The following is a 15,080-nucleotide window of genomic DNA, read 5'->3' on the forward strand; positions in this document are numbered from 1 at the left end:
CCCTTTCAACGACACTCAGGAAGTCATGCGTCTCACTCGAAATGTGACCTGGCTGGGAATGGATGGTCCTTGTACTAAATCTGTAATAACCACCACCTCCCCTTCTAGCCTCACAACACAAGATGACTCTAATCAAAGCCAAAGCATCCAAACTAGGAGGGGAAAAAGTACTCATTTATACCACCGACCAGCATCTACCCCAGCCCGGCACTGGGCACGCGCAGGCGCCCACCTTCCCCACTCCGCCTAGCATGCACATTTTTGAGCATCTGTAGCAAATGCTGTAGTTGCATCATTCATGATCTGTTGGCATTTAACATTCTTATGCAAGTTGGCCTGGTTTCCTGCTTACAGCACCCACAAATATTTGCCTGAAGGTTTTCTTTGGCTCCTGGAAGCTCTTCTACCTGGGTGAAGGGCAAACTGGATGCACAGAGAATTCGGGTTTCCCCCAGAAACAACCACTCAACGAATAGCTGATGTGAATTGTAATTAATCCAGTTCTCGGGGCTGGGGTGGTGGCTCAGTGGTAGAGCGCTTGCCTAGCATGTGTGAGGCACTGGGTTTGAGCTTAAAATAAAAGTCTATCAACATCTAAAAAAAAAAAAAAAAAAAAAAAAAAAAAAAATAAATAAATCTAGTTCTCCTGCCCTGAAGGCAGGAAACTGAGGCCTGTTCTAAAATGGCTTCCAAAATTTCTCACTGTATTGAGCATCAGTTGTCCACAGTAGTAACTTGTTTCATCACATATCTTTTATGAACTCCTTCTTTCTGCACTTCTCACTAGCGTTTCCCGGATCATCTTCCAAATATATTACGTGTAATTGAATCCTTGTCTCAGGATCCATTTATAGAGGACCCAAAGCTAATTTTATTTTGGTACTGGGGATTGAACCCAGGAGTGCTCTACCATTGAGTTTCATCCCCAGCCCTTCCTCTTGTTATTTTTAAAATTTAAGACAGAGCTTCCCTAAATTGCTGAAGCTGACCTGGAACTTGGGATCTTCCTGCCTCAGCCTCTGGGCCACTGAGATTACAGGAAGTTGCTGTGTATCAGCTGTCAGGTGGGGAACAATGGGATGGAAAGATTGGTAGACTGTAAATATGTAACCAGCTTCAGTCGCCTAGTCAGGGACACACCCATTGGTGGCCCATTGAGAAAAGCTCTGCATATTGGACAGTCACTCTGAGACTTTGCCTGTGTTTTTACAGACAGTGGAACCTTGGCCACTATTAGGACAAGGATGGGCTTCAACTTCTGAGTTAGAGTAGCGCCTTGTGGTGGTTAGAATGTGAAAACTTTTACCACAACAAACATTTTTTTTTGGTGCTGGGGATTGAAACAGGTACCACTGAGCTACACTCTTAGTCCTTTTTAAAACAACTTTCATTTTGAGACAGTCTCACTAAATTGCCCAAACTGGCCTCAAACTTGCAATCCTTCTGCTTCAGCCTGGGATTACAGGCGTGTGCCACCACCACGCCTGACCCAAACAAACTCATCTATTAAACCACTCCCCACGTCCTAGTAAATATCTTCTCTTCATGGGCCCATGGCCTTGTTCCTCCTTTCTTAAGCCTTTTAACTGATAGAGGCACTTCATTGTTTTAAATTATCTAATGGAATTTTTTTTCTGATTTTTAAAAAACTGATTCTTTTTTTGTATTAAATTTTCAATACAAGAAAAATTGAAATCACTCTGTGGCAGATTAAAGGTAGCCACTGTTCTTTGGGCACAACTATGAGGAAATGAGATCTGGGTCTTTTCTCCAGGAATGTGAATGGGCTCTGGGACTGCTTGATGAACAGAAAATGGTGGAAGTACTCTTCAGTTTCTAGCTCTTAAAGGGGTTGGAAACCTCTTGGAACACTTGCTCTTGAAAAGTAGCCACCATGCTGGGAGAAGCCGAAGAGGGCACACGTAGGTCTGCAGTTGACAACCCCAACTGAACTTCTCATCTACAGACCAGCATCAATGGTCAGCCACACGAGTGACCCATTTTAGAAGTCCACCCGAGAGCCTTTGGATGCCTCTAGCCCCAGTCATGATGTGACTGTGATCATGTGGGATAACTCCAGTGAGAACTGCTGAGGCCAGTATATTCATAGAACCATGACACATAATAATGTGTCACTGTTTTAAGTCACTAAACTTTGAAGTGAATTGCAATGAAGTAATAAATAACTGGGATACATCTGTAACCCTACATCTTGGAGCTAACCACTGTTAACATTTTTGTTTTCCTGCATATATACATATATGTTTTGGTACTGAGGATGCCTTGAACATGGTAGGCAAGCACTCTACCTCTGAGCTACACCCCTGGTCCTTTTTTTTTCCCCCCTGGTACAATAGTTTTCACTATTGAACCAAGGCACCCTACCACTGAGTGACATCCCCAGCCCTTTTAATTAATTAATTTATTATTTTGAGACAGGATCTTGCTAAACGCTGAGGCTGGCCTTGAACTTGTGATCCTCCTGCCTCAGCCTTCCGAGTTGCTGGGATTACAGGCGTGTGCCACTGGGCCTGGCTCTCTCAGTCCTTTAAATTTTTAAAATTTGACATAGGATTTGCAAGCTGCCCAGGCTGGCCTTGAACTTCCATCTTGCCTGCCTTAGTCTTTCAAGCTGCTGGGATTACAGATGTGCACCATGGCACTCAACCACACACTTATATATGTATGTATAATTTTAAAACAAAATGTGCAGAATTTTTATGGAATATTTATTCAGCTGGTAAACATTATTCCATTATTTGGTTATTAGGAAAGTAGCACTAGGAGCAAAAGAAAATGGTGTTAAGAAAGTGAAGAAAATCATTGGATTAGAAATTACATTAGCAGCCACATATAAGATATAGTTTATTGTTCTGTGTTTGGTGAAAGTATTTTCCTGTGTCTTGGAATTACAGATTATTATACACGAGGAATGTAAGGATAGATTACAGAGTAAGATATCATTTAAACATTCTTCTTTTGGTTATTCAGGATGTTCTAGTTTTTCACTATTAAACTGCTGCAATGAATGATCTTATATGCACCTCTGACTGCACTTCTTAGTAATTTTTAAATACTTTTTCTTCTTCTTCTTCATTTTTTTTTTTTTTTTTTTTCTTAAAGAGACAGGGTCTCACTATGCTGGCCCTAAACTTCTAGGCTCAAGTAATCCTCCTGTCCTAGCCTCCCAAGTACTGGGACTACAAATAGGAGCACCAAGTTCAGCTCTTAGCCATTTCCTAAAATAAGTTCTTGGAGGTGAAATTCTTGGATAACCGGTTTGAGGCTTTTTAAAAAGCAAAATATTATAAAAACATCATCTTTCTCTGTACTGGGTTGTCCTTGTTGATGGCTATAAAGAACAGCTTGGTGAAGGGTGCTCCATTTCCAGAGGCTGGAGAGGGACATTTTTGCTAAGGGTTTTTAGGGAGGACACAAGGTTGATCTTTTACACTCATTTGATCTGTATAAAAAGTTCAGTCCAGAAGGCAGGCTCAAAAGCTATTTAGCTTGCTTTCATAATGCTTTGGCCAACCCTAGGCGACAAACTGCATCTTTTGGAGAGTGACCTTAACGATTGGGGTCAGGAATTTGGGCAGGGAGGGAGAGCAGGCTATGTGTAGTCCCCTGAGAAAGGTCCAGTGGGGCTGGGCACTCAGAGCCTCCGCCCTCTCCTTTGAGTCTCTTAACAGTCTTATGCCATCTACTTCTCTTTTTCTCCCCTTCCTGTCTTTGGTGGCTCCCTTGAAGTGGCTCAGTGGAGCTTGCAACCCCACAGTTCATGCTTCTTCCCAGGTCCCTGCTCCTTTCAGCCATGACTTGTACAGTTCTTCTGTTAACAGGTACACCAGGGGCTTGGGGGTCCTCAGTGTGGGGAGGAGGGGGATCTTTGGGGTATATGAGTGGAGAGGAAGGACTCAGCATATGTAGGAATTAGGTTGGGGAGAGGCAGAGTGTTTGGGGGAAGGATAAAAGATTCAAGAACGAAGCAGAGTAGACTGATATCAAGATGGGATGTCCAGGAAACTTGGATGAATGGCTAAATTCGTAGACTGTGCAAGGCTGTCTGGCATTCAGTCACTTCACAAATGAGGAAACTGAGGACCAGAGAGATGAAATGACATGCCTGAGGATGTATAGCAGGTGTTAGACTCTTGTCCCAGAGGGCTTCCTCTTGGATTCTACCTTATGGCCTCCATTTTTGCCTCCAGTTCTGTTTAACAAAGACCAGGTGTGTTTGTTGAATGAATGATGAATCAAAATGATTTGAGTGTGTTTCCTTTTATGCTTATGTTTGTGGAGAATGAGCCAAGAAGGGAAGGAAATGCTTAAGAGTTGCATAGCAAGGAAATTATCTAACTGAATCTATAGGAACTTGGGCAAATAGCATTGTCTATAGGATTGTTGGGCAAATCATTGTGGTGAAGAGGTCATTTGGGTGCTCAGAAAGGAGGGTGGAGCTCAGACGGACTGACTGTCCTCTGATGGTGGTCCTTAGGCTATGGGGCAGCAATTGTGTCAAATGTATCAAATGAGGCCCATCACCTATTAATTGGTCATAGGTTGAAGATAAACATTTATAACCAATTTGATGACAGGGAATAGTAATTTTGAATCCAGTTAAATGAAATGCCATCTTCCTACCAAGAACTTCATTTGTCTTGTTAGTAAACTTGTATTACAGAAAATTGTACTTAATTTTATTTTGAGTTTCCTTGACAAAAATTTGTGGAAATGAAATTTTCTTTTGTTACATGGGTACCTATGTATTCTATTGGTCTCTGAGCCTGCAGAGCTTGAAATATCAGGCCCTTGATAGAAAAGTGTGCTGACCCCTGCCCTAGGTAACCAGAACTGAACCAGGGAGGCAGACATCCTGATGAAGGGTTAGGGTGAATCTGGACAGGAAGGTACATGGTGTAGGAAGACGCACTGCATTCTTAACTGTTGAGGCTCCTCTGCCTGACCCTCAACACCTTATTCTTCCTCCAGTCTTAGCCCTGTGTCACGCGTTCAACCTGGATACTGAAAATCCAATGATCTTCCAAGAGAATGCAAGGGGCTTTGGGCAGAGTGTGGTCCAGTTTGAGGGATCCCGGTAAGAGCACCAGAGGGGGCCTCCTCCTGTCTCATGTGCTTCCCTAAATTGTTGGAAAACAAAAAGCTGTTTCCTTGATTGATTTTTTGAGTAGGTAGCAAATTTGGAACCAGGACAAGGTACCAAATTCGAAAGATGCCAAAGGATGAAAGAAAAAGCTCTTCCATGCTCCCTTCCCTAACTTCCCTTTCCAGGAGTTACATTAGCAAATAATTCCTTTGTGGGTTCTTTCAGAGATTTTTTTTTATCTACACATCTATATCTTTACGTCTATGTCTATCTCCCTAATTCCTACTTCACACTCCATTTATAGTACAGGTGAGACTCAACCTATGGCCAGCCCACTTGCAGGCTGCTGCCTATTTTTTTCTTTTTTTGGTACCAGGGATTGAACCCAGGAGCACTTAACCACATCCCTAGCCATTTTAAAAAAATTTTATTTTGAGATAAGTTCTTGCTAAGTTGCTTAGGGGCTTGCTAAGTTGCTGAGACTGGCCTGGAGCTTGTGATCCTTCTGCCTCAGCCTCCGGAGTCACTGGTATTACAAGCATGCTCCACCTGTGTCTGGCTTGCTGCATATTTTTATAAATAAATTTTATTGAACATAACTCTGCCCATTTTCCACCTATTGTTTATGGCTTGCTTTGAGTGATTATGGTAAAATAAAATATCTGTGACAGTGACTGTCCATAAAGACAGAAATATTTATGGAAATAATATCCCTTTTCCAGAAAAAAAATGTTTTGGACTCTGCTTTACACTACATTTTTCTCCCCCTACCCTTAGTTTTTACCAGATTAAGCATACTCATTCTGTCTTATGTTTGTATTATATTCTGTTATTAGGGGACTAGAATTTGCTTTTACATTATATTAAATCTCTTTTTTTCCCCAAGTTGTCAACACCTTTTATTAATAGTCACATACTTCCTAGGAAAAGGAAATCTTCAGATGAGTCTGGGGACCAGGACGAGAAATGCAGGTTTGCACAGGTCACTCTGTGTGCAAGTGGGGGCAGGGCTCATCAGGCCCAGCAGCTGCACTTGTCTCCTGACCCTTTGTAGCCACAACCTTGGGTGCACCTGACACAGGAGCAGCGGCTCTTCTCTTTTCTCCTCCTCCTCCTCTTCTTCATCTTCTTCTTTGAAGCTCTTCTTGCCTGAGGCACATCTGCACTCTGTGCATGGGCAGGGGATTAAATAATTTAAGGCACAATTTAGATTGTTTCCAAACTTTTATGTGAACTCTGCTGTCCTTTAGTACATGTGCAAGAATATTTGGAAGTAAATTCCCAGAACTGGGAGTGTTGGATCAAAAATGCATATACAATTTTTAATTTTTGTGGTACTGGGAATTGAACCCAGGGATGCTATGCAAGTGCTCTACTACAGAACTACATCCCCAGCCCTGTATTTACTTATTTTGAGATTTCCCTAAATTGCCTAAGCTGGCCTTGAACTTGCAACCCTCCTGTCTCAGCTTCTGCAGCTGCTGGGATTACAGATGTGCACTACTGTGTGTGCATATGTGATTGCAATAGATTTTTCCAGATTGCCATCTGTAGAGGGTGGTGGCAATTTACACTTGGCCCCCAGAAATTTGTGGAAACATTTATTTCCCTACCCACTTGGCAATCCAGTTTGTTATCAGACTCATTGATCTTTGTGAAGTGAGTAGATTAGTTTTAAATTGCTTTTTTTAACTGAAGACATAGTTCCTTTTTTGCAAATTCTTGTTTTTTAATCTCTTACACATTTTTCTATTGATTTTTTTTTCTCTTACTGTTTGGTAGGAACTGACTGTATTGAAGGTAGTCTGGGTTACAAGTTGCTAATATCCTTTCCTACAGTTTATCACTTATCTTTTGTCTTTGCATATAATAGTTTATCATATGCAAAAACTTATTTAAAATTACTGTGTGGTTGAATTTATGCATCTTTAAAATGCCCTCTGAGTTTCGTGTCATTCTCAGGCCCTTCCCATTGATACTTCATATTTTTCCATTTCTTCCTGTGCTAATTATTCTTCCTATTTATGGAAATTCAAGAATCCATGTGAGAGCCCCTACTTTTTCCTTGGGTGGGGGTGGAACTCTTCCTTCTTTCTTCATATATCAGAGTTTTCTCTATTCCTACCTCTTCGCCAGGGTCGTGGTTGGAGCTCCCAAGGAGATAAGGGCTGACAACCAAACAGGTGGCCTCTACCAGTGTGACTTCAGCACCCTCAAGTGTGAGCCCATCCGCTTTCAGGGTGAGTCACTGCCCCAGTCTGGGTCCCAGGGCTGGGATTCCACCTGTGACTCACCTGCACTTTCCAGGAATCCCCATGTTCTGGGGGATCTACACTGGGGGACAGAGGGAGTCTTGCTCCCCCGTCTCCGCTCAGTTTCAAGACTCTACCTAGATACTCTCAGGTAGCCACTCTCTGTTCTCATGTTCTAGGTGTCCCCTTGACCTGTCCCACTTCTCTGTCTCCCATGTTGAAGTGATCCCCGTCCAGCTCTTACACAGCTCCTTTCATCCCCCTGAGGGTGACCATGTGCATTTCTATCCCTGCAGTCCCCCTGGAGGCTGTGAACATGTCCTTGGGCCTGTCCCTGGTGACTGCCACCAACCCCTCCCGGCTGCTGGTAAGTTGCTCTGGGTCACAGGAGGGTGTTGAGGGGAGGAGTGGGGACCTGAGCCTATTGGGCCTGAGGTCTTGTGGAAGGTGGAGGTGCTGGTATGAAAGGACAGGAAGCAGGGCAGCCCCTTCCACTGGTACCCTGCCCCTCAGGCCTGTGGCCCCACCGTACACCAAACTTGCAAGGAGAACACGTATGTGAATGGCTTCTGCTTCCTGTTTGGATCCAACCTTCTGCAGCAGCCCCAGAGGTTTCCAGAGGCCCTCAGAGGTATGTGCCTTTTGGTAGAGACTGGAGGGTGGAGGGTAGGCCTGAGCTATGACCGACCGCTCATGGTCTAGGGGATAACTTAGAAGTCTAGGTGTAGAAGGTGGGGAAGCCGGGTTCCATCAAAAGGAATTGGTGGGGGATAGGGAGCACTTTCAGGAAAGTCCTGAGATAGTTACTTACCTCTCTAAGGGGACCAGGTAACCTGACTTCTTAGATGTTCCAACCATTGACCTTAGAGTAAGTGCCTGAATCTCCTGCCTTTGATGTTGTAGATGGTGCAGCCCCTGCTCACCCCTGCTACTTCCGCCATGCCTTCTACTTCAGTCACTGCTTCAGCCACTCCAGCTGACTTTCTTCTCCAGGAATGACACCAACCTGTCCTTAGCTAGGCAGGCTCTTCTCCAGAGCTCAGCTGCCAACCAATTATTTCCATGTGTAGCCATGTCATTGCGTATATCATTCCTTTTATATCAATGAGTTATATTCCTTTGTATGGATTTACCACAGTCCCATTCACCAGTCTGTCTGTTAACAGGCTGAAGGATGTTTGAGTTGTAAAATGTTTGACAATCACGAATAGAATTGTATAAATTCCATGCTAATCTTTCCAAAATACAAAACAAATCATCTCACTTCTTTTTCTAAAGAACTTTTAGTGGCTCCCCTTTGCCTAAGGAATAAAGGTAAACTTCTTATTGGAGTAGAGAGGCCCTTCCCAACTGCTGAATGTTCTAGCCCTGTCTCTGTCCTCATCACATACATTAACCCTTCTTGAACCATCCATTCCTTGATTGTGCCAGCATCATTTTGGACCTCCATCCCCTTTGTATCAGTCAGAGTCTGAACTGGGACAGTTGTCCAGTCAGGACAATTTGAAGTGACTTTATTCATAAAGGGACTAATTATAAATGTGTGATCGGGTCTAGGGGAACTTTAAGGGATAGCCCAAACACCTCAGGTGAACAGCAGCAGCCTGTTTCCACCCTTAGGCTGGCAGGATGAAGGGAGGGAGAGGTCATCAGAATTCAGGAGAGAGAGTTGTACGGAGCAGGTGTCCTTGAGAGGAGCAGTGGTCTTCTGTTGAGGATGCGGATGGCCCAAGCAACCTCACAGAGAGGGAGCCAAGGGGAGAATACGCTGACCTCATGCTCCATTTTTCTTCAGACTCCAATTAATCCTCCTAACTGGCCAAATTGAACTAGAAGTCAGAGGGCAAAGGAATTTTGTTGATGTGTTCCTTGTAGGTTGACTTGCCAGGTCACGGTGCAGAGTGGAGCAGGGCAGAAAGAGGATTTGGGGACAGAGGCAGAAGGGAAGAACACATCGAACATGCTTTTCTCCTCCCAATTTTTTATTCTTATTTTTTATTTGTTCCAATTGGTTATACATGACAGTAGAATGCATTTGACACAACATACATAAATGGAGTATGACTTCTCATTTGTCTGGTGGTACATGATGTAGAGTTACACAGATCATGCACATAGGGTAATAACGTCCAAGTAATTCTACTATCATTCCTACCCCCATACCCCTCCCCTTCCTTCACTCCCCTCTGTTTAGTCCAAAATATAGTTATTCTCCTCTCCCCCTTATTGTGAATTAGCATCCACATATCAGAGAAAACATTTGAGCTGGCCCCAATTTTACCATTCAGGTTATAATGAGACCTAATCTCACAGTCTGAGTTAACCTCCCCTCACCTCTGCTGCCTCTAGTTCAATACCATTAAATTAGCTCATTTGATTTTCTTCATAGTGTGGATCGTGGTCTGAAATTATCCTATTTATTTGTGTACTTGCTTAACCAAGTACCTATACTTTTGTATACTTTCATGTGCTATTCCTTTTTCTATAATTTACTTCTCTTCATGACCCAGTCAAATATCTCTGCTTATCCTGAATCCCTTGGGCATGTTCCATACTACTTTGTCCACTTTAAAAAAGTTATGTTTTTTTTAATGGACATAATTATACACTTCAGTACAATATGTACTAAAATGGGGGTACAATATGTTTCGACACATGCATACATTGTGTAATGATCAAATCATGGCAATCAGTGTTATCCATGACCTCAAATATTAGTCATTTTTTTGTGTAAGAACATTCTAAATCCTCTATTCTAGTTATTTTGAAGCATACAATATATTAATGTTAACAATAATTAGACTACTGTGCAACAGAACACCAGAACTTATTTCTCCTATGTAACTGTAACTTTATAGCTTTTGACCAACCATTCCCTGATCTCCTTCCTGCCTTCTCCAGCCTCTGGTAACTGCTATCCTGCTGTCTACTTTTATGAGATATACTTCTTTAGCTTCTACATAGTGAGATCATGCCATGTTAATTTTTTGATGTCTGGCTTGTGTCACTTAACACACTATCTTCTAAGTTCATCCATGTTGTTGCAAATGACAGGATTTCATAATTTTTTGTGGATGAATAGTATTCCATTGTGTATACATATACTACCTATTCAACCACCGATGGATGTTTAGGTTGATTTTGTATCTTGGGTATTATCAATAGTGATGCAAGAAACATGGGTCTGCAGGTATCTCTTTCACATACCGATTTCATTTCCTTTCATTTCCAGTTATAGGATTTCTAGATCATATGGACCATTTAGGTCCCTTCATACTGTTTTTATAAGGCTCTGCTAATTTATGATTCCACCAATAGTGTGAGGGGTTACATTTCCCCACCTCTTTGCCAGCACTTGTTATCTTTTTGATAAAATCAATTCTACCTGGGATGAGACCATAGATCTTTGTATTTTAATGTGAATTTCCCTGATGATTATTGAATATTTTTTTCATACACTTCTTAGCTGTTTGTATGTCTTTTTTTTAAACTTTGTTTATTTATTTTATTGTAAACAATGGGATACATGTTGTTTCTCTGTACATGGAGTCAAGGCATACCATTTGTGTAATCATAAATGTATGTCTTTTTTAGAGAAATTGTCTATTCAGATCTTTTATTCATTTTTAAACCAAATGAATATTTTTTTGTTATTGAGTTAATTGAATTCCTTATATATTCTGAATTTTAACCCTTTGTCAATATATAACTTTGCCAGTATTTCCATTCATTCTGTCTCGTCACTCTTTTGTTTGTTTTCCTTTCATATGCAGAGAATTTTAGTTTGAGCTAATCCCATTTGTCCATTTTTGCAAAATTTCCTGTGCTTTTGGGGGTCTTGGACTAAAAAAACTTAAGATTGTGAAGGACTTCCCCTGTTTTCCTTCTAGTAGTTTCACAGTTTGGGTCTTATATTTAAGTCTTTAGTCCATTTTGAGTAAATTTTGTGGATAGTGAGAGACAGGGGTCTAGTTTCCTGCTTCCTGCATGAGGATATCCAATTTTCCTAGCACCAATTATTGAAGAAATTGTCCTAGTCCCAATGTGTGCTCTTGACACCTTTGTAAAATATAAGTTGCATTTAGATGAATATATTTATTTCCAGGCTCTCAACTCTGTCTAGTGGTCAAAGTATCTGTTTTTATGCTAGTACCATGCAGTTTGGTTACCTTAGCTTTATGTACATTATGAAGGCAGGTAGTGTGATGTGACCGGCTTTGTTCTTTTTAAAAGCTTTTCGTTTATTAATTAATTTATTTATTTTTCACATTCATTGAAAAGTTTTATGCCATCTTTGCTGAGAGAATAGCACAATAATAAAAATATCATTAAAGCACCAACATTTTGGTGATTCTTTTAATGACAATTAAACAAATGAAGCACATACAGAGATACACACAGTACATTCAGATATTTCCCTTACCTGTTATCTCACAATCTATAGGTCCTTTTGAAATTGTTATTACTACCCGAAATGATATTTTGAACCTGAGTTTTCAGTAGTATTAGTGAAGGTAATTTATTATTTTTTTTAGTTATATACATGATAGTAGAGTCAATTTTTTAAATTCATTTTTATTGTAAACAAATGGAATACATGTTGTTTCTGTACATGGAGTAACAGCATACCATTTGCATAATCATACATTTACATATGGTAATGATGTTTGATTCATTCTATTATTTTTTCCTTCCTCCCCATCCCTCTCTCCCTCCCCTCTTTTCCCTCTATACAGTCCCTCCTTCCTCCAGTCTTGCCCCCCCACCCCCCATTATGTGTCATCATCCACTTATCAGTGAGATTATTTGTCCTTTGGTTTTTTTGAGATTGGCTTATCTCACTTAGCATAATATTCTCCAATTTCATCCATTTGCCTGTAAATGCCATAATTTTATTATTTTTTTCTGGCTAACGTAATATTCCATTGTATATATATACCACAGTTTCTTTATCCATTCATCAATCGAAGGACATCTAGGTTGGTTCCACAATCTGGCAATTGTGAATTGAGCAGCTATGAACATTGATGTGGCTGTATCAGTAGAGTCAATTTTTGACATATTTATACAAACATGGAATATATCTTATTTTAATTAGGATCCTAGTCTTGGAGTGTACATGATGTTTAATTCACTGTGGAGTATTCATATATGAACATAGGAAAGTTAGGTCAGATTCATTTCACTGTCTTTCCTATTTCCATCTCCCTCCCCTTTTGTCTAGTCCAATGAACTTCTATTCTTCCCCATCCCCTAGCTTTGTTCTTTATGCTCAAGATAGCCTTGACTACCATGGGGTCTTTGGTGGTTTTATAGGAATTTAGAAATATTTTTTTCTAATTTTGTGAAGAATGTCACTGGCATTTTTGTAGAAATTGTAATGAATCTGTAGATCACTTAGGTAGTGTGGACTTTTTAACAATATTAATCCTTCTAATACATGAATACTAGATGGGTTTCTGTTAATTATGTCCTCTTCCAATTTCTTTCAACAATCTTTCATGATTTTTAGTATAGAGGTATTTCAACTTTTTGATTTTTTCCTAGTATCTTATTTTTTCAGCTACTATAAGCAGGATTGCTCCTTTTCAGGTAGCTTACTATTAGCATATAGAAACACTATAGATTTTCACATGCTTTGTTTCCTCCCACTTTATTGAATTCATTTGTTAGTTCTAACAGTTTTTGTTGAGTCCTTAGGTTTTTTCTATACATAAGATTATGTCAACTACGAGTGGGGGACAATTTGACTTCTTCTTTCCAATTTGGATGCCCTTATTTTTTACTCTTGCCTAATTGCTCTGGCTAGAACTTCTTGTACTATGTTAATAAGAGCGATTAAGGTGACCCTCCTTGTTCCTGATTTTAGAGGAATGATTTCAGCTTTGTCACATTCAGTATGACGTAGGCTGTGAGTTCGTCACGTATGGTCTCTCTGTGCTGAAGTAGGTATATTTTATGCCTAAACTGTTGAGAGGTTTTTTTTTTTTTTTGTGGGGGGTACTGGGGATTGAATTTAGGGGTACTCAACCCCCGAGCCACATCCCCAGCCCTTTTTTGTATTTTATTTAGAGTCAGGGTCTCACTTAGTTGCTTAGTGCCTCACTGTTGCTGAGGCTGGCTTCGATCTTACGATCCTCCTGCCTCCTGTCTCCCAAGCTGCTGGGATTATAGATGTGTGTGCTGCTGTGTGTGGGCTCAGAGTTTTCATCATGAAGGGATGTTAAGTTTTGTCCAATGCATTTTTGAACCTACTGAAATAATCATGTGGTTTTGGTTTTCACTTTGTAATGAGATGAATCAAATTTTGTGTATTGAAACTATTCTTATATCCCTGGGATGAATCCTCCTTGATCATAGTGAGTGATATTTTTAATCTGCTATGGAATTCAGTTTACTAGAATTTTGTTGAGAATTTTTGCATCTATGTTCACTAGGTATATTAGTAATTTTCTTTATTATTTGTCTTTGATCTTGATATCAGGGTAATGCTGATTTCAGAGGATGAATTTGGAAGATTTCCTCTTCTTCAATTTTTTGAAATATTGAGAAGAATTGGTATTAATTCTTTAAATGTTTGGTTGAATTCAGCAGTGAACTCATCTGGTTTTGACTTTCTTTGCCAGGAGACTTTATTACTGATTTACTCTCCTCACTTATTGTTATTATTCTATTCAGATTTTCCATTTCTTCATGATTCATCTAGGTAGGTTGCATGCATCTAGGAAACTTATCCCTTTCTTGTAGGTTTTCAAATTTGTTCATAATACTCTTAAAGTCTTTTGCATTTCTGTCATATCTGTTTTAATGTCTGCTTTACCACTTCTGTGTTTGATTTTCTCTCTGTTTCTTAATTAACCTGACTAAAAGCCTGAGGATTTTGTTTATCCTTTAAAAAAAACCAACCCTTTATTTCATTTATCTTTTACATTGTATTTTAAGTCTCTATATTGTTTGTTTATGCTCTGATCTTATTATTTATTCTCCTCTATTAATTTTGAGTTTGGTTTGTTATTTTTCTGGTTCCTTGAGGTAAAGTGTGAGTTTTTTTTTTTTTTTTTTGAGAACTTTCTTATGTTTTGATGTAGACATTTATTGCTATAAATTTCCCTCTGAATGCTGCTTTTCCTGGCTCTCATAAGTTTTGGTATGTTGTGTTTACATTTTCATTTGTGGAGATTTTTTAAATTTCCCTTTTAATTTCTCCATTGACTCATTGGTTGTTCAAAAGCATGTTTTTCTTCTTTTTCAGTGCTGGTGATCAAACTCAGGGCTTCACATATGCTAGGCAAGTGCTCTGCCCCTGAGCTACACCCCCATATCTGACATGTTGTTTAGTTTCCATGTATTTTTATTATTTCTAAAGTTCCTCTTGTTACTGATTTTGTACCATTGTTGTTGGCAACAATTCTTGATATATTTCAGATTTTAAAAGAAATTGTTAAAGATGGTTTTGTGACCTACTAAATGGTCTATCTTGGAGAATGTTCTGTGTGCAATTGAGAAGAATGTGTATTCTACAGCTGTTAGCTGGAAGGTTCTGTATAAAGTTATTAGGTCCAGTTTGTCTGAAGTGCAGTTAAATTCCAGCCTTTCAATATTAATTTTTCTGTCTGATTAATTTGTTGAAAGTGGGGTAGCAAAGTTCCCTAATTTTATTGTATCACTCTTATATCTACTTGTTCTTTTATGTCCATTAATATTTGTTTTATATACTTAGG

The 15,080-nt window shown here is 39.8% G+C and overlaps 1 protein-coding gene across 2 annotated transcripts in view; it reads left to right on the forward strand.

Moving 5' to 3' along the window:
• The first annotated feature begins 3,730 nt into the window (after window positions 1-3,730).
• ITGAM (integrin subunit alpha M) overlaps window positions 3,731-15,080 on the forward strand; it is a 40,336-nt gene continuing 28,986 nt past the window's right edge. For both annotated transcript variants that reach the window (XM_079121959.1, XM_079121960.1), the window contains exons 1-5: window positions 3,731-3,842; window positions 4,993-5,098; window positions 7,244-7,347; window positions 7,656-7,726; window positions 7,873-7,990. In XM_079121959.1, the coding sequence (XP_078978085.1) occupies window positions 3,782-3,842; window positions 4,993-5,098; window positions 7,244-7,347; window positions 7,656-7,726; window positions 7,873-7,990 (460 nt within the window). In that variant the 5' untranslated portion in view covers window positions 3,731-3,781. The remainder of the gene's footprint in view (window positions 3,843-4,992; window positions 5,099-7,243; window positions 7,348-7,655; window positions 7,727-7,872; window positions 7,991-15,080) is intronic.

Source organism: Sciurus vulgaris, assembly GCF_902686455.1.
Source record: "Sciurus vulgaris genome assembly, chromosome: 18".
Lineage (NCBI taxonomy): Eukaryota > Metazoa > Chordata > Mammalia > Rodentia > Sciuridae > Sciurus > Sciurus vulgaris.